The sequence below is a fragment of the Lolium rigidum genome, chromosome 5, assembly GCF_022539505.1.
Source record: "Lolium rigidum isolate FL_2022 chromosome 5, APGP_CSIRO_Lrig_0.1, whole genome shotgun sequence".
Classification (NCBI taxonomy): domain Eukaryota; kingdom Viridiplantae; phylum Streptophyta; class Magnoliopsida; order Poales; family Poaceae; genus Lolium; species Lolium rigidum.
Window position 1 is genome coordinate 232,492,783 of NC_061512.1, and position 19,817 is coordinate 232,512,599.

General features: G+C 41.7%; 1 protein-coding gene across 3 annotated transcripts in view; it reads left to right on the top strand.

The window, feature by feature from the left end:
• The window catches only part of LOC124652710 (chaperone protein dnaJ 10-like), a 54,200-nt gene extending 34,954 nt beyond the window's left edge, over nucleotides 1-19,246 (top strand). For 2 of the 3 annotated variants that reach the window (XM_047191752.1, XM_047191754.1), the window contains 2 exons: nucleotides 18,830-18,935; nucleotides 19,010-19,246. In XM_047191752.1, coding sequence (XP_047047708.1) covers nucleotides 18,830-18,922 — 93 coding nt within the window. In that variant the 3' untranslated portion in view covers nucleotides 18,923-18,935; nucleotides 19,010-19,246. Of the gene's footprint in view, nucleotides 1-18,829; nucleotides 18,936-19,006 lie in introns of all 3 variants that reach the window. The other variant, XM_047191753.1, reaches the window with a different exon arrangement.
• Nucleotides 19,247-19,817: the final 571 nt, after the last annotated feature.

Genomic DNA, 19,817 nt, shown 5'->3' on the forward strand with positions numbered 1-19,817 from the left:
GCATCATACCTTCCTCTTGGGGTTGCCCAACGAACGTGTGAAATACACGCCATCAAGCTCTTTTTCTGGCGCCGTTGCCGGGGAGATCAAGACACGCTGCAAGGGGAGTCTCCACTTCTCAATCTCTTTACTTTGTTTTTGTCTTGCTTTATTTTATTTACTACTTTGTTTGCTACACTAAATCAAAACACAAAAAAATTAGTTGCTAGCTTTACATTATTTACTGTCTTGTTTGCTATATCAAAAACACAAAAAAATTAGTTACTTGTTTTACTTTACTTAATATCATGCATGTTTTTATTTCACTAGTTTGGCATAATGTACAAGAGTGAGCTTCTTATTCTATTTCCTGATTTAAAACATGGATTGTTTGATGCGAAAATTAAAAAACCTATGGAACCTTATTTGCATGCTGGTAGTAATATTAGTATGAACGCCTTGAACACCATTGTTGCTAATGATATAGAAAGTTCTAAGCTTGGGGAAGCTGGTTTTCATGATCTTTTTAGTCCCCCAAGCATTGAGGAGAAAATTTTCTTTGATGATACTTTGCCTCCCATATGTGATGATTATAATGATATTGGTCTTTTGGTACAACCTACTATGGAGAGTGAATTTTATAATGATTATACTATGCCTCCTACACTTGATGAGAATAATAATGATAGCTACTTTGTTGAATTTGCTCCCACTACAACTAATAAAATTGATTATGCCTATGTGGAGAGTAATAATTTTATGCATGAGACTCATGATAAGAATGCTTTATGTGATAGTTATATTGTTGAGTTTGCTCATGTTGCTACTGAAAGTTATTATGAGAGAGGAAAATATGGTTGTAGAAATTTTCATGTTACTAAAACACCTCTCTATGTGCTAAATTTTTTGATGCTACACTTGTTTTATCTTCCTATGCTTGTTACTTTGCTCTTCATGAACTTGTTTATTTACAAGATTCCTATGCATAGGAATCATGTTAGACTTAAATGTGTTTTGAATTTGCCTCTTGATGCTCTCTTTTGCTTCACATACTATTTCTTGCGAGTGCATCATTAAAACTGCTGAGCCCATCTTAATGGCTAAAAAGAAAGAACTTCTTGGGAGATAACCCATGTTTTTACCTACAGTACTTTGTTTTTATTTTGTGTCTTGGAAGTTGTTTACTACTGTAGCAACCTCTCCTTATCTTAGTTTTGAGTTTTGTTGTGCCAAGTTAAGCCGTTGATAGAAAAGTAAGTACTAGATTTGGATTACTGCGCAGTTCCAGATTTCTTTGCTGTCACGAATCTGAGCCCACTGCCCTGCAGGAAGCTCAGAAAATTATGCCAATTTACGTGCATGATCCTCAGATATGTACGCAACTTTCATTCAATTTGAGCATTTTCATTTGAGCAAGTCTGGTGCCATTTTAAAATTCGTCAATACGAACTGTTCTGTTTTTGACAGATTCTGCCTTTTATTTCGCATTGCCTCTTTCGCTATGTTGGATGAATTTCTTTGATCCACTAATGTCCAGTAGCATTATGCAATGTCCAGAAGTGTTAAGAATGAGTGTGTCACCTCTGAATATGTCAATTTATATTGTGCACTAACCCTCTAATGAGTTGTTTCGAGTTTGGTGTGGAGGAAGTTTTCAAGGATCAAGAGAGGAGTATGATGCAACATGATCAAGGAGAGTGAAAAGCTCTAAGCTTGGGGATGCACCCGGCGGTTCACCCCTGCATATATCAAGAAGACTCAAGCGTCTAAGCTTGGGGATGCCCAAGGCATCCCCTTCTTCATCAACAAATTATCAGGTTCCTCCCCTGAAACTACATTTTTATTCGGCCACATCTTATGTGCTTTTTCTTGGAGCATCGTTTTGTTTTTGTTTTTGTTTTGTTTGAATAAAATGGATCCTAGCATTCACTTTATGGGAGAGATACACACTCCGCTGTAGCTTATGGACAAATATGTCCTTGGTTTCTACTCATAGTATTCATGGCGAAGTTTCTCCTTCGTTAAATTGTTATATGGTTGGAATTGGAAAATGATACATGTAGTAATTGCTATAAATGTTTTGGGTAATGTGATACTTGGCAATTGTTGTGCTCATGTTTAAGCTCTTGCATCATATGCTTTGCACCCATTAATGAAGAAATATATAGAGCATGCTAAAATTTGGTTTGCATATTTGGTTTCTCTAAGGTCTAGATAATTTCTAGTTTTGAGTTTGAACAACAAGGAAGACGGTATAGAGTATTATAATGCTTTCAATATGTCTTTTATGTGAGTTTTGCTGTACTAGTTCATCCTTGTGTTTGCCTCAAATAACCTTGCTAGCCTAAACCTTGTATCGAGAGGGAATACTTCTCATGCATCCAAAACACTTGAGCCAACCACTATGCCATTTGTGTCCACCATACCTACCTACTACATGGTATTTTCCAGCCATTCCAAAGTAAATTGCTTGAGTGCTACCTTTAAAATTCCATCATTCACCTTTGCAATATATAGCTCATGGGACAAATAGCTTAAAAACTATTGTGGTATTGAATATGTAATTATGCACTTTATCTCTTATTAAGTTGCTTGTAGTGCGATAACCATGTTTACTGGGGAACGCCATCAACTCGTTGTTGAATTTCATGTGAGTTGCTATGCATGTTCGTCTTGTCTGAAGTAAGGGCGATCTACACTGAGTTGAATGGTTTGAGCATGCATATTGTGAGAGAAGAACATTGGGCCGCTAACTAAAGCCATGTTCCATGGTGGAAGTTTCAGTTTTGGACAAACATCCTCAAATCTCTAATGAGAAAAGAATTAATTGTTGTTGAATGCTTAAAGCATTAAAAGAGGAGTCCATTATCTGTTGTCTATGTTGTCCCGGTATGGATGTCTAAGTTGAGAATAATCAAAAGCGAGAAATCCAAATGCGAGCTTTCTCCTTAGACCTTTGTACGAGCGGCATAGAGGTACCCCTTTGTGATACTTGGTTAAAGCATATGTATTGCGGTGATAATCCAGGTAGTCCAAGCTAATTAGGACAAGGTGCGAGCACTATTAGTACACTATGCATGAGGCTTGCAACTTATAAGATATAATTTACATGATGCATATGCTTTATTACTACCGTTGACAAAATTGTTTCATGTTTTCAAAATCAAAGCTCTAGCACAAATATAGCAATCGATGCTTTTCCTCTATGAGGACCATTCTTTTACTTTCAATGTTGAGTCAGTTCACCTATTTCTCTCCACCTCAAGAAGCAAACACTTGTGTGAACTGTGCATTGATTCTTACATACTTGCTTATTGCACTTATTATATTACTCTATGTTGACAATATCCATGAGATATACATGTTACAAGTTGAAAGCAACCGCTGAAACTTAATCTTCTTTTGTGTTGCTTCAATACCTTTACTTCGAATTATTGCTTTATGAGTTAACTCTTATGCAAGACTTATTGATGCTTGTCTTGAAATGCTATTCATGAAAAGTCTTTGCTTTATGATTCACTTGTTTACTCATGACATACACATTGTTTTGATCGCTGCATTCTCTACATATGCTTTACAAATAGTATGATCAAGTTTATGATGGCATGTCACTCCGAAATTATCTTTGTTATCGTTTTACCCGCTCGGGACGAGCGTAACTAAGCTTGGGGATGCTGATACGTCTCCAACGTATCGATAATTTCTTGTGTTCCATGCCACATTATTGATGTTATCTACATGTTTTATGCACACTTTATGTCATATTCGTGCATTTTCCGGAACTAACCTATTAACAAGATGCCGAAGTGCCGATTGTCTGTTTTCGCTGTTTTTGGTTTCAGAAATCCTAGTAAAGAAATATTCTCGGAATTGGACGAAATAAAAGCCCGGAGGCCTATTTTCTCACGAAGCTTCCGGAAGTCCGAAGGAGAGACGAAGAGGGGCCACAGGGGCGCCAAACCCTAGGGCGGCGCGGCCCCCTTGGCCGCGCCGGCCCGTGGTGTGGGCCCCCGTGCCGCCTCTTGACCTGCCCTTCCGCCTACAAATAGCCTCCGTGACGAAACCCCCGGCACCGAGAGCCACGATACGGAAAACATTACCGAGACGCCGTCGCCGCCGATCCCATCTCGGGGGATCCCGGAGATCGCCTCCGGCACCCTGCCGGAGAGGGGATTCATCTCCCGGAGGACTCTACACCGCCATGGTCGCCTCCGGAGTGATGAGTGAGTAGTCTACCCCCGGACTATGGGTCCATAGCAGTAGCTAGATGGTTGTCTTCTCCCCATTGTGCTATCATTGTCGGATCTTGTGAGCTGCCTATCATGATCAAGATCATCTATATGTAATTCTATATGTTGCGTTTGTTGGGATCCGATGAATAGAGAATACTTGTTATGTTGATTATCAAAGTTATGCTTATGTGTTGTTTATGATCTTGCATGCTCTCCGTTATTAGTAGATGCTCCGGCCAAGTAGATGCTTTTAACTCCAAGAGGGAGTACTTATGCTCGATAGTGGGTTCATGCCCGCATTGACACCGGGACGAGTGACGAAAAGTTCTAAGGTTGTGTTGTGCTGTTGCCACTAGGGATAAAACATTGATGCTATGTCTAAGGATGTAGTTGTTGATTACATTACGCACCATACTTAATGCAATTGTCCGTTGCTTTGCAACTTAATACCGGAGGGGGTTCGGATGATAACCTCGAAGGTGGACTTTTTAGGCATAGATGCGGTTGGATGGCGGTCTATGTACTTTGTCGTAATGCCCAATTAAATCTCACTATACTCATCATGATATGTATGTGCATGGTCATGCTCTCTTTATTTGTCAATTGCCCAACCGTAATTTGTTCACCCAACATGCTGTTCGTCTTATGGGAGAGACACCTCTAGTGAACTGTGGACCCCGGTCCAATTCTCTTTACTCGAAATACAATCTGCTGCAATACTTGTTTCTACTCGTTTTCTCTGCAAACAATCATCTTCCACACAATACGGTTAATCCTTTGTTACAGACAAGCCGGTGAGATTGACAACCTCACTGTTTCGTTGGGGCAAAGTAGTTTGGTTGTGTTGTGCAGGTTCCACGTTGGCGCCGGAATCTCCGGTGTTGCGCCGCACTACATCCCGCCGCCATCAACCTTCAACGTGCTTCTTGGCTCCTCCTGGTTCGATAAACCTTGGTTTCTTTCTGAGGGAAAACTTGCTGCTGTGCGCATCATACCTTCCTCTTGGGGTTGCCCAACGAACGTGTGAAATACACGCCATCAGTTCCGTGGCAGAGAAGTCATGTCTAACTATCTCTTGAATGCCTAGGATGTCGATCTTATCGCGCTGAGGTTCGACGCCCTTGTCCCCCAAACCCCCTGAGGTTATAAATCAAGGCTCTCATTTGTTAGAGCGTTTCTTGTACTGTCTCTTGGAGACAGCAAGCACAGGAGTCTTTGCACACTTCCTCCTTGGGGGGAGCGCAGAGGACCGGACCCTTCACAGGCCACCGCGGATCCCACAGGCACCAGCCCAAGTGACTCCGGGGCCTGTTTAGCCGCTTTTGCAGATTCTGTGTCTGCCTGGTTCTTGGAGAGACGCAATTTTTCCTTGGTTCCTGCCCCAGATGGATGTTGTTTTCTTGTTCCATGGAAATTGGGCATCTGAATGTCAACACCCGGATTTTTAAGTCCAGATGCCTATTATGCCATTCCTCGCAATCCCAGGAATATTGTTTTTGCGAGACATAATAGATTGATATCACAACACATCATTCATTACATACCATAATCGTCTTACAAATAAAGGATCACATGATCCAGTCTCATTACAACATACGGGATCTAGAGATCCAAATATGAAACACATAGCGGAAGCGAAATAGTAGCGGTCTTGGTCCATCTATTCCACAGGCAACTGTTGACGTCAGGAGTGATCCTAGTTGTCGTAGACGTCCTGCGGTCCTTCTTCCGGGTTCTGGTACTCGTCTTCATAGTCTCGGCCATTTGAATAGCCAGGGACACAGCCATGAGTACTTTAAAGTACTCGCAAACTAATACTAAGGTAAATACTATCAACTATAGTAAGGGGGTTCTAAGCTCTAGTTTCATTTGCATAAAGCCAGTTTTATTTCATAAGCACTTTAACAATCAAAAACCTTCATTTGCTCAACTAACTCAAGTGGGAACATTAGTGTCATTCCCACAACTCAGTTGTGATTCAAGGTCAAAGTCACCTTTCAATTCAAATCACAAGTCACCATTCATATTTTTAGAAAAATTCTGATGACGGAACGAGTATGGCCTTTCCAACCGTCCATAACCGAGGACGCGGCTATTCGAATAGGTTTAACTCTGCAGAGGGTGTACACTTGTGCCACAACAATTGCAATAGTTCGTCGGGGTAATCGGCCCCGATTTATCGTACGCGAGTACGCGAACTACCAATCCTAACCTTTCATTTACATACTCTAGTATAGGCACCTCTCCCCATGAGCTTGGCCTCCCGGTGAAAACCGCGATCAGCCCGGAACCGCACAGGGCTTGGGCCGGACATTCACCTCATTTCACGTCATTTCACATCACTTCACCGGCACGGAGGCAGCCTCAAGCATAACCCCTATGACGCTTGTTCAGAGGGAACCCATACTAAAATACATAAGTTTCCGACTAAGCCTTACCCGTATTCAGTGTATTGTGGGGGTACTTGTAAAATTGGAATGGTATCGCATCCGAACCCAACCATCAGTGTTTTAGTAAAATTCACCAAGTCATTCACCAGTCATATTCACCTTCAAAATCTCTCAATAGAATGACTCATCATTCCAAGGTTTTCAAAGCCATTTCAATTCACAAGTTCCCAACTAGAGTAGTCACTTTTAATATTGAGCACTAGCCACTAGTTATGAGGGGTGCTAAGTATCTTGGAGCTTGCTAGGCTAAGTGTGATTCTCTTGTACTACTCTATAATTCAACCAAGTGAATCATAATTCAAAAAGTAACTCCGATAAATAAAATCAAGTACAACTTGTAAAGTAAAAACTTGGGATAGGTTCATAAAGTAAAATGTAATGGTGCCTTGCTCTAGTAGAGCTTTGCACAAGGGAACCTTGCAAGAGTGTTAGCTTGCCTTGATTGGTGATGTGATCAAAGTTTTCTTGCTCTTCCTCTTGGTAGAAGACCTCTTCCTCTTGATAGTCTCCGTACTAGCGTCTATAAACGAATACGAGGATACAATCACCAAACAACACTTAAGTAGTCTTAATTAGCCTTATTGGCTCACACAAAGGATCTAGCATCACTACTTAACATTTATTCTCAAATTATGCTAGGGTTTCTTTATTTAACATTAGGAAAATAATTTCCTCTCATTGAAAATTGGAAGTAGGGTTTATCTTTGGTTTGGAGAAATAATTTCCTCTCATTGAATTCTTCGTAAGATTTAATTTCTCTTATGAATAATATATGACCTAGGTTGACCAAAGTCAATCTCTTCATACTTATCATTTGAGAAAATGATTTAAATGAGGTTCCATACCTCATGCAATTTAATACTCACATGGTAGTGATTTAATGCCACCAAATAACTCAATATGAGATTATATAGACCATGGTCACTACCTCATGTTGAATTACTTGAGAACAAGATTTAAATGAGAGGAATACCTCTCATATGATTTAACACATAGTTGTAACTAATTTAATAAAAACTCCTATTGAGGTGATTCACTATTCTCAAATAACCAGGGATGATCCCATGTTGACCAAGGTCAACACTTCACACTTAGTATTTGAGAAAAGGGATTTAATTGAGATTCATCATCTCATGTGATTTAAATAACCATGGCAAATGTAAATACTATTTAGATTTAAAAATCTACAAGTGAGCAAGTATGAGCCTAAGCATTTAAAGGTCAACACATTACTTCATATCACTTGTGAGAATGATTTAAATGAGGGGCTACACCTCATTGGTTTAAATTCTAAAATTTGGAAATAGTTTAAATGGGCTAGTATTGACTACATAGCCAATATTTTGATTCTAGCCCATGATCATGTACAGAACATATATCATATTCTTACATAGTAAATTATAGTTTGTTAAATGTGAATTATTGCAATTTGATTCACTTCAAAATTCAAAGTGGTTGATTTTTAAGATTTATTTGAATGCAGAAAAGTATCTGTTTTGTTATTTTTGCTATTCAAAAACTACACAAGATATGAGGTTGAATCCAGTGGGGTTAGTTAGAGCAAATCATAGGCTTTCCAGAACATTTTGATTTGCTAAAATTGAGTTTGTAGAATTTGAACTATTCAATTTATAGGACAGACCAGTATTGATTTTCAAACTAAAAGAATTAATTGAATTCAAATAAAAAGGCCAGCGCGGGAAAGGAAATGGGCCGGAATGGTTTAAACTGCGAAACTGGCCCAGCCCAGTAACGGTTCACAGCCGCGGGCCAGCTGACATGTGAGGGGCCACCCGTCAGTGGCTTAAACTCACCGAAGCGGTATGGGCTCTCCTCGTCCGTTAGATTAGAGGCGGATCGGGTAGTCGACAGTCGTCGTCGTCGACGGGGGAGGAGAGCTCACTGCGCCGACAAGGTAGGGGGTCGGGGAGCGTCCTGGGCCGCCGGCGGTCGAGGGAGAGGTGCGCAGTGACGTTGACGTCGATGAGGAAGCGTCTGGCACCGTCGGCGAGGCATGGGGAGGCGTCAATCGGCGGCGCTGATCTGCGGACTCCGGCGGAGATGATCTAGCAATTCCGGCGCTGGAGGCAGTAATTGGAGTGGAGAAGGGGTCGAGGAGAGCGAGGGAGAAGTGGGGAAGCGAATGGTGTGAGGAACTTGTGCTGGGGTGGCCGTTATTTATAGGAACGCGAGTGATCGGCGGGTGCTGTGAGAGGGTGTCCATGGCGCGGCCGTCTGGAGCGGTGAAGGGGCAAGGTAGAGGTCGCGTAGCGTTGCAGGCATCCTGGTGGTGCTAGTGAGCTTGACGGCACGGCTAAAGGGGGTCTGAGGAGGGTCGGCGACGTTGGAGTACCTGCAGTACGGGTGCGGCATAGCTTTGATCATGGCGTCGTCTATGGCGCGAGCGACGGCCAATGGCGGTGTCCGGCGAGGTACGGGAAGGGTGTGGAGTGTGCACGCGCAAGTGGAGGGGAAGGGAAGGACGAGAGCGACCGGACACGCACGCGTTCGGCGCGTCCGGGGTTGGGTCGGGCGCGGTCACCGCGTGCGCCGGCATGCCACGGCAGGTACCGGGCGTGCGCGTTCGGACCGTAGCGTGTGTCTCCCGGCTTAGGGCTCGTATCAGCAGTGTTCATTGAGGAGCAGGCTACCTAGTTGACATGGTACAAGGGGCCAGATAGGAAAGATAACCATGAGTGGCATGGTGAGGTTCTCATGGCCGGCATGGTGTAAAGGTGATCATGCCAAAGCTTTAATCGACCAAACTGGTACCAGGCTTGATGCAGGGAGGTACAGGAGCATCAATGATCAAAGAGTAAAGGGGTTTAGGCTTTGGACCAGAGGATAATAGGGTGTGTGCAATTTCTGAAATGATGCCTGCCAAGTGTTTGTATAAATGGCCGCATGAGAAAAAGTTTTGAATTTTGAGAATCTTTTTGGTGGAGCTTCAACATATAATTAAAAGGAAAGATTGGTGGTAGTGGTGCTCATTTTGGTGAAGGTTTGCAAGAATTCAAAAAGTGGATCATCTTCTCTTTATTTCAAAGTCCTCACTTGTCAATCTTATTCTGGTCAACCTGGTCAACTTCAGCAGGGATGGTCAACATGAAAGTTGTTGACCTTGACATGGTCTTGGATGACATGGTCATAGTTGACCAAGTTTAGTTTAGGAAGATTCAAATGCAGGGGGGTAAAGTAGTGAAGATTTTATAAATGGGTCATATGACCATTATCATATGTATGTCAAATTTGAAATTTCCCTTGATTTGAATCTGGTTTCTTTTATGCATTTGTGTTTGTTTTTGTTATATAAGAGTTTTAGAATCCATAGGGCAAGCAATGGTGGCCTCATATGAAGATTTGCAAAATTGCCCTTAGTGTATGTGAGTGAAATATGGAATTTTCTCACTATTTGGTTTCTCTTCATTTGAATTGACTTTGGTTGACTCTAATGTGATTCTTATTGGTTTAGAAACATTTTCAAACCATTGAATCCATTTCCAAAGGTCTTGGTCAAAGATTTGCAAAAATGGCCATAACACATAAGGGGTGATGTGTCACTTTTCATTAATCTTGAAAAGGGTTGATCTTGCTTTACTTGGGCATGGGTTAGGGTCAATTTAGGGTTATATTAGGTTGAGGGATGGTTTCACACCATTTGGTCAAGGTTTAAAGGCATAGGTCAAGGTTTGGTGAAATGGGTATGTGTCACATATGCCTCTATGCATATGTTGCATTTGGATTTGAAATTGACTTGGCTTGAACCAAACGGTGTTGTTGAATGGTGAAATGGTATATGGAAGTGATCCACCATTCACAACATGTATTAGGGTCAAGATTCTTAAATTCACAAATTTGCACTTTTGCTCTCATATGCCTCTATGGCATTTTTAGTTTCTTTTTATTTTCTTTGGAAACCACTTGGATTTGGTTTGATAAGCCTTAGGTAAGGTGTATGAAGGTTTTCCAAACCTCTAAGCAAAGTAGAAAAGCTTAGGGTAAAGTTTTATAAATATAGCCATAGGCACATATGCCTTTTTCTTATTTAAGTTCCTTTTTATTTTATTTTAACTAGGATGGTGAAAAGAGGGGTGAGGTTTAGGGTTTTAGATCACTTCAAATACTAATAACAAGCAATCATGGCAATAACACGAGAATTAAGCAAGATCACTAAGAATCAAACGTAATTTAATAAAAGTTTTTGTTGGTTCCAAAATTTGGAACTAGGGAAATTCATTTGTTTTGTTTTGAAATTCTTGGGATGTTACAAACCCTTCCCCCTTAAACAAATCTCGTCCCGAGATTTTAAGAAAAGTTAGGTTCCTAAGAGAGATTGAGCATTTTATCAACAGGAAGACATACTTGGCATGGTCTGGGGTGCTTCCTGAGCTTCAGTGGCATTCATGTGGTAGAGGCGGCCGTTGTTGTTGTTCTGGTTCCTTCTTCCTGCAAAGCGGCGCTGTTGCTGAGCAGGTGCTGCGGTATTGGCGGCAATCCTGGCAAGCTTCTTGGGGCACTCATTGGAGAAGTGACCCACAACTCCACATTCGTAGCAGTTGATGGTGGACTTGTCTTTGGGGATTACGGGGGTAGCATTGCTTCCAGTCCTTGGGGCAGTATTGGTGTTGTTGTTGTTTCCATTGTTGTTGCTGTGGTTGGGGAGGTTGTTGTTGTTGTGGTTGTTGTTGTTGTTGCCTCCGGTCTTCGGGGGTCCTCCGTTGTTGTTGGTGTAGTTGGGGCGATAATTCTGAGCAGGGGGCTTGTTGTATCTTGGGTTGAATCCTCCAGAGGAGTTGTTGCGGTACTTCTGGGTATGGTGGGGTCCATTCTGGTTCATCATTCTGCACTTGCGGTTCTCATTGGCTTGATGTAGCTTTCCTTCCATCTGTATGGCTGAGTCTACCAGGGCTTCTAAGTCAGCGAATGGAATGTTCACCAACACAGTTTGCATCTCGTCGTGCAGTCCATTCAGAAATCTTTCCTTTCTCTTCTCGTTGGTGTCGGTCTCATCCGGGGCGTATCTTGACAGAGTAAGAAACCTGTCGCGGTATTCCACCACGGACATCCTTCCTTGTTTGAGTTCCCGAAACTCGTCTCTCATTTTCTTGATCAGTCCTTGGGGCACATGATATTTGCTAAATTTCAGCTTGAATTCTTCCCATGTCATCATCTGTCCCGCATTCATTGCACGGGCACTTGTCCACCGAGCTCGCGGCAGTCCCGACTGGTAGTGGGTGGCGAACGCATTTTTCTCGCGGCTTCAACTCCCGCAACTTCGAGGTTGTTCTCCATGGTCTGGAGCCAGTCATCAGCATCGAGGGGCTCTTCAGTCTTGTTGAACATCGGAGGGTTGGTGTGTTGAAAGTTCTTCAACTTCGATCCAGGGTGATCGTTGTTTCCGTGGCCTTGATTGTTCTGAGCTATCTGTTGCAGTGCGGTAATGTTGGCTTGGCGTTCAGCTCTCTCGACTTCTCGGTCTGCCATCATTGTCTGCAGCAGTTGCATCATGGCATCCTGGGTGGCGTTGCGGGGTGGTGGGGCCATCTAAACATTGATGTAGATGATAAGATAAGAGGGAAATTTCTATGGTTTGTTTTGTTAAGTTTAAAAAGTTCATAAAATTGAAAACTTGAGTAGTGTTGCGGGGGTAAAAACCAACAACACTTTTTAATTCATACCAAGCATCACATATTACAAATCTAACACACCGTTGGTCTGAAGAACCATTCATCGCTCTACGATACAAGGGGGATCCTGATACAACTCACACCTACTTAAGTGTCGAGGGTGATACTACTCTTCGGGGTGGATTCTTTGTCTTCACGGGTGATGTGCTTGGCGAGAGGCGAGGCGTTGTCCAAATCCCTGCGGGTTTTGTACCGCCCGAAGTCCTGAGGTGCTACATAGGGGTTCATCTCCGGGGGTGGGGGCATGGTCATCGGTCTTCCCATGGAGTCAGGTCTTGGGTAGTAGATGAAGCGAGTGTTCTTGATCTTGTCCTCATTTTGTCCACACAGACGAGAAATTGCTTCTTGCATAGCTCTGACTAGTCCTTCCTTCCAAGTGTTTCCCGTTACAGAAATCCAGATGGTTTCCCATACCGGGGCATCATGCCTTCTTCTTAGATCAGTAGAAACGTCCCACCGAGGTGGTTCTCCTAGCTTAGCTTTGAGGGGTATTCCGAAGAATTCGGGATACGGGTGTCCTAGATATTCAACCAGTTGCTTCAACTCCTTTTCGAACCTTAGGTCGCCTCCGGGACCAAGCTGATAGGACTCCCATTGGTAATTCATCTGTGAGCAATTAGGATAAGTAAGTTAGAGAAGTGTGTCAAAATTTTATGTAATAGTATAAGAAGAAATAGAGCATAACTTTCTTATTTCGAAAAAGATCTCAATGATAAGAGGGAGAATAAGTTTTTCATAAATAGTCACTTCATTTGTTTTGAAACTAAAATTTTCAGACGTCCATTCTAACTAGGGTCTCCTAAGGTCAAAAAATGGCTCTGATACCAACTTGTCAACACCCGGATTTTTAAGTCCAGATGCCTATTATGCCATTCCTCGCAATCCCAGGAATATTGTTTTTGCGAGACATAATAGATTGATATCACAACACATCATTCATTACATACCATAATCGTCTTACAAATAAAGGATCACATGATCCAGTCTCATTACAACATACGGGATCTAGAGATCCAAATATGAAACACATAGCGGAAGCGAAATAGTAGCGGTCTTGGTCCATCTATTCCACAGGCAACTGTTGACGTCAGGAGTGATCCTAGTTGTCGTAGACGTCCTGTGGTCCTTCTTCCGGGTTCTGGTACTCGTCTTCATAGTCTGGCCATTTGAATAGCCAGGGACACAGCCATGAGTACTTTAAAGTACTCGCAAACTAATACTAAGGTAAATACTATCAACTATAGTAAGGGGGTTCTAAGCTCTAGTTTCATTTGCATAAAGCCGGTTTTATTTCATAAGCACTTTAACAATCAAAAACCTTCATTTGCTCAACTAACTCAAGTGGGAACATTAGTGTCATTCCCACAACTCAGTTGTGATTCAAGGTCAAAGTCACCTTTCAATTCAAATCACAAGTCACCATTCATATTTTTAGAAAAATTCTGATGACGGAACAGTATGGCCTTTTCAACTGTCCATAACCGAGGACGCGGCTATTCGAATAGGTTTAACTCTGCAGAGGGTGTACACTTGTGCCACAACAATTGCAATAGTTCGTCAGGGGTAACTGGCCCTGATTTATCGTACGCAGTACGCGAACTACCAATCCTAACCTTTCATTTACATACTCTAGTATAGGCACCTCTCCCCATGAGCTTGGCCTCCCGGTGAAAACCGCAGTCAGCCCGGGACCGCACGAGGCTTGGGCCGGACATTCACCTCATTTCACGTCATTTCACATCACTTCACCAAGTACGGAGGCAGCCTCAAGCATAACCCCTATGACGCTTGTTCGTAGGGAACCCATACTAAAATACATAAGTTTCCAGCTAAGCCTTACCCGGATTCAGGTATTGTGGGGGTACTTGTAAAATTGGAATGGTATCGCATCCGAACCCAACCATCGGTGTTTTAGTAAAATTCACCAAGTCATTCACCGAGTCATATTCACCTTCAAAATCTCTCAATAGAATGACTCATCATTCCAAGGTTTTCAAAGCCATTTCAATTCACAAGTTCCCAACTAGAGTAGTCACTTTTAATATTGAGCACTAGCCACTAGTTATGAGGGGTGCTAAGTATCTTGGAGCTTGCTAGGCTAAGTGTGATTCTCTTGTACTACTCTATAATTCAACCAAGTGAATCATAATTCAAAAAGTAACTCCGATAAATAAAATCAAGTACAACTTGTAAAGTAAAAACTTGGGATAGGTTCATAAAGTAAAATGTAATGGTGCCTTGCTCTAGTAGAGCTTTGCACAAGGGAACCTTGCAAGAGTGTTAGCTTGCCTTGATTGGTGATGTGATCAAAGTTTTCTTGCTCTTCCTCTTGGTAGAAGACCTCTTCCTCTTGATAGTCTCCGGTACTAGCGTCTATAAACGAATATGAGGATACAATCACCAAACAACACTTAAGTAGTCTTAATTAGCCTTATTGGCTCACACAAAGGATCTAGCATCACTACTTAACATTTATTCTCAAAATATGCTAGGGTTTCTTTATTTAACATTAGGAAAATAATTTCCTCTCATTGAAAATTGGAAGTAGGGTTTATCTTTGGTTTGGAGAAATAATTTCCTCTCATTGAATTCTTCTTAAGATTTAATTTCTCTTATGAATAATATATGACCTAGGTTGACCACAGTCAATCTCTTCATACTTATCATTTGAGAAAATGATTTAAATGAGGTTCCATACCTCATGCAATTTAATACTCACATGGTAGTGATTTAATGCCACCAAATAACTCAATATGAGATTATATAGACCATGGTCACTACCTCATGTTGAATTACTTGAGAACAAGATTTAAATGAGAGGAATACCTCTCATATGATTTAACACATAGTTGTAACTAATTTAATAAAAACTCCTATTGAGGTGATTCACTATTCTCAAATAACCAGGGATGATCCCATGTTGACCAAGGTCAACACTTCACACTTAGTATTTGAGAAAAGGGATTTAATTGAGATTCATCATCTCATGTGATTTAAATAACCATGGCAAATGTAAATACTATTTAGATTTAAAAATCTACAAGTGAGCAAGTATGAGCCTAAGCATTTAAAGGTCAACACATTACTTCATATCACTTGTGAGAATGATTTAAATGAGGGGCTACACCTCATTGGTTTAAATTCTAAAATTTGGAAATAGTTTAAATGGACTAGTATTGACTACATAGCCAATATTTTGATTCTAGCCCATGATCATGTACAGAACATATATCATATTCTTACATAGTAAATTATAGTTTGTTAAATGTGAATTATTGCAATTTGATTCACTTCAAAATTCAAAGTGGTTGATTTTTAAGATTTATTTGAATGCAGAAAAGTATCTGTTTTGTTATTTTTGCTATTCAAAAACTACACAAGATATGAGGTTGAATCCAGTGGGGTTAGTTAGAGCAAATCATAGGCTTTCCAGAACATTTTGATTTGCTAAAATTGAGTTTGTAGAATTTGAACTATTCAATTTATAGGACAGACCAGTATTGATTTTCAAACTAAAAGAATTAATTGAATTCAAATAAAAAGGCCAGCGCGGGAAAGGAAATGGGCCAGAATGGTTTAAACTGCGAAACTGGCCCAGCCCAGTAACGGTTCACAGCCACGGGCCAGCTGACATGTGAGGGGCCACCCGTCAGTGGCTTAAACTCACCGAAGCGGTATGGGCTCACCTCGTCCGTTAGATTAGAGGCGGATCGGGTGGTCGACAGTCGTCGTCGTCGACGGGGGAGGAGAGCTCACTGCGCCGGTGAGGTAGGGGGTCGGGGAGCGTCCTGGGCTGCCGGCGGTCGAGGGAGAGGTGCGCAGTGACGTTGACGTCGATGAGGAAGCGTCTGGCACCGTCGGCGAGGCTTGGGGAGGCGTCAATCGGCGGCGCTGATCTGCGGACTCCGGCGGAGATGATCTAGCAATTCCGGCGCTGGAGGCAGTAATTGGAGTGGAGAAGGGGTCGAGGAGAGCGAGGGAGAAGTGGGGAAGCGAATGGTGTGAGGAACTTGTGCTGGGGTGGCCGTTATTTATAGGAACGCGAGTGATCGGCGGGTGCTGTGAGAGGGTGTCCATGGCGCGGCCGTCTGGAGCGGTGAAGGGGCAAGGTAGAGGTCGCGTAGCGTTGCAGGCATCCTGGTGGTGCTAGTGAGCTTGACGGCACGGCTAAAGGGGGTCTGAGGAGGGCTGGCGACGTTGGAGTACCTGCAGTACGGGTGCGGCATAGCTTTGATCATGGCGTCGTCTATGGCGCAGGCGACGGCCAATGGCGGTGTCTGGCGAGGTACGGGAAGGGTGTGGAGTGTGCACGCGCAAGTGGAGGGGAAGGGAAGGACGAGAGCGACCGGACACGCACGCGTTCTGGCGCGTCCAGGGTTGGGTCGGGGCGCGGTCACCGCGTGCGCTGGCATGCCACGGCAGGGTACTGGGCGTGCGCGTTCTGGACCGTAGCGTGTGTCTCCTGGCTTAGGGCTCGTATCAGCAGGTTCATTGAGGAGCAGGCTACCTAGTTGACATGGTACAAGGGGCCAGATAGGAAAGATAACCATGAGTGGCATGGTGAGGTTCTCATGGCCGGCATGGTGTAAAGGTGATCATGCCAAAGCTTTAATCGACCAAACTGGTACCAGGCTTGATGCAGGGGAGGTACAGGAGCATCAATGATCAAAGAGTAAAGGGGTTTAGGCTTTGGACCAGAGGATAATAGGGTGTGTGCAATTTCTAAAATGATGCCTGCCAAGTGTTTGTATAAATGGCCGCATGAGAAAAAGTTTTGAATTTTGAGAATCTTTTTGGTGGAGCTTCAACATATAATTAAAAGGAAAGATTGGTGGTAGTGGTGCTCATTTTGGTGAAGGTTTGCAAGAATTCAAAAAGTGGATCATCTTCTCTTTATTTCAAAGTCCTCACTTGTCAATCTTATTCTGGTCAACCTGGTCAACTTCAGCAGGGATGGTCAACATGAAAGTTGTTGACCTTGACATGGTCTTGGATGACATGGTCATAGTTGACCAAGTTTAGTTTAGGAAGATTCAAATGCAGGGGGTAAAGTAGTGAAGATTTTATAAATGGGTCATATGACCATTATCATATGTATGTCAAATTTGAAATTTCCCTTGATTTGAATCTGGTTTCTTTTATGCATTTGTGTTTGTTTTTGTTATATAAGAGTTTTAGAATCCATAGGGCAAGCAATGGTGGCCTCATATGAAGATTTGCAAAATTGCCCTTAGTGTATGTGAGTGAAATATGGAATTTTCTCACTATTTGGTTTCTCTTCATTTGAATTGACTTTGGTTGACTCTAATGTGATTCTTATTGGTTTAGAAACATTTTCAAACCATTGAATCCATTTCCAAAGGTCTTGGTCAAAGATTTGCAAAAATTGCCATAACACATAAGGGGTGATGTGTCACTTTTCATTAATCTTGAAAAGGGTTGATCTTGCTTTACTTGGGCATGGGTTAGGGTCAATTTAGGGTTATATTAGGTTGAGGGATGGTTTCACACCATTTGGTCAAGGTTTAAAGGCATAGGTCAAGGTTTGGTGAAATGGGTATGTGTCACATATGCCTCTATGCATATGTTGCATTTGGATTTGAAATTGACTTGGCTTGAACCAAACGGTGTTGTTGAATGGTGAAATGGTATATGGAAGTGATCCACCATTCACAACATGTATTAGGGTCAAGATTCTTAAATTCACAAATTTGCATTTTTGCTCTCATATGCCTCTATGGCATTTTTAGTTTCTTTTTATTTTCTTTGGAAACCACTTGGATTTGGTTTGATAAGCCTTAGGTAAGGTGTATGAAGGTTTTCCAAACATCTAAGCAAAGTAGAAAAGCTTAGGGTAAAGTTTTATAAATATAGCCATAGGCACATATGCCTTTTTCTTATTTAAGTTTCTTTTTATTTTATTTTAACTAGGATGGTGAAAAGAGGGGTGAGGTTTAGGGTTTTAGATCACTTCAAATACTAATAACAAGCAATCATGGCAATAACACGATAATTAAGCAAGATCACTAAGAATCAAACGTAATTTAATAAAAGTTTTTGTTGGTTCCAAAATTTGGAACTAGGAAAATTCATTTGTTTTGTTTTGAAATTCTTGGGATGTTACACTGAATGTGCTCTGCTCTCGAATGCTCTATGAAATTAAGATCGAACTTAGCTGGAAACAGAGGAGGTTTAAGTTAGTTATTAGTTTGTAGGTTGGATGTCCACGTTGAAATGGTCTGGCTGAGTCGAATTCTCGCAGTAACGGAAATGTAAATGGCAGTGTCACAGAGCTCAGTTCTTTCTTTACTAGGAGAGTCTAGCTACTGCATTATCAGTATCGGGTTATTGTTGTTTATGGAAAATCAATTTGACCCTTTTGCGTTTTTTATTCAGGAGAACGCCGGCCTTTCTCTAAGCTTATGTGTTAAATCATCGTGCTTTCACGTTACTAATTATTCCTCGTATGTTTTGAACGCAGGATCCTGCCTTTGGACGGTTGAACTGTCTGAAAACACTGTCAAATGTTTGTGGAAGGATGCTGCTGATCAGGTGTATATGTGGGAAATTTTGAGAACAGAATCAGGGTGAGGCCCCTCCCTGTGCGTTTTTTTTTTTTTTTTTTGGTTTGGATCATGTGCTTATCAAATCGGTGCAGCAGGGATTCATCTCACCTTTTGTGCTAAAAAGTAATCGATGGCTTGCAAGTTTTAATCCTGAGCATGTTCAGTTCCTCCATCGCTCAGCTCAACTATGAAATGATGTATCTATCCGGTCCAGACTTCAGATCTGGAAATCATTTTTTTAGCACAAACTTGATTTGTAAACAGATGTCTCAAATATCAATGGTGTATGCTATCATTTGTTGATATAATTTATGATTTTGTAATTTTTACTATCTGCATCATTGATTGGAAAATTGTGTTTGAATCTTTGTGTTCCATGACGGATCTTTCCACATCTGCGCCCCAATTGTTCATTTTGACAATTTTCCATCAATGATTAATTGGGAAAACTATCAATGGATCTTTCCATATTTTAAAAATAATGTTCCAAAAATATTTTTACAATAGAAAACCATAAGTACAAAATTTCCATTTTGGATTAGTATTCTACGAGCTAAAAGTTAATCTTACAAAATCCGAATTGCTTCCAAATGGAGTAATCAGTAGGAAAATTGTGTTTTAAGAGTTCCTCCAATGGAAAAATATCCAAAATATTCGTTCCTATCATGCTAATTGTTACTTAATTATGTACTAAGTAAGGCTTAATTTTCTGCCGCTGCATTCGATGGCAATAACAGGAGGAAAAAGCACGACAGCATGCATGGACATTAAAACTACTATATGACTTTTCTTGGCCATGTATGGGCGTCGCCGTATGTACAAGCATCTGTATATATCTTACCAAATCACTGGAAAACACCGTATAAGATAACTGCTATATTACATGCTAATGGCCGCGTATGC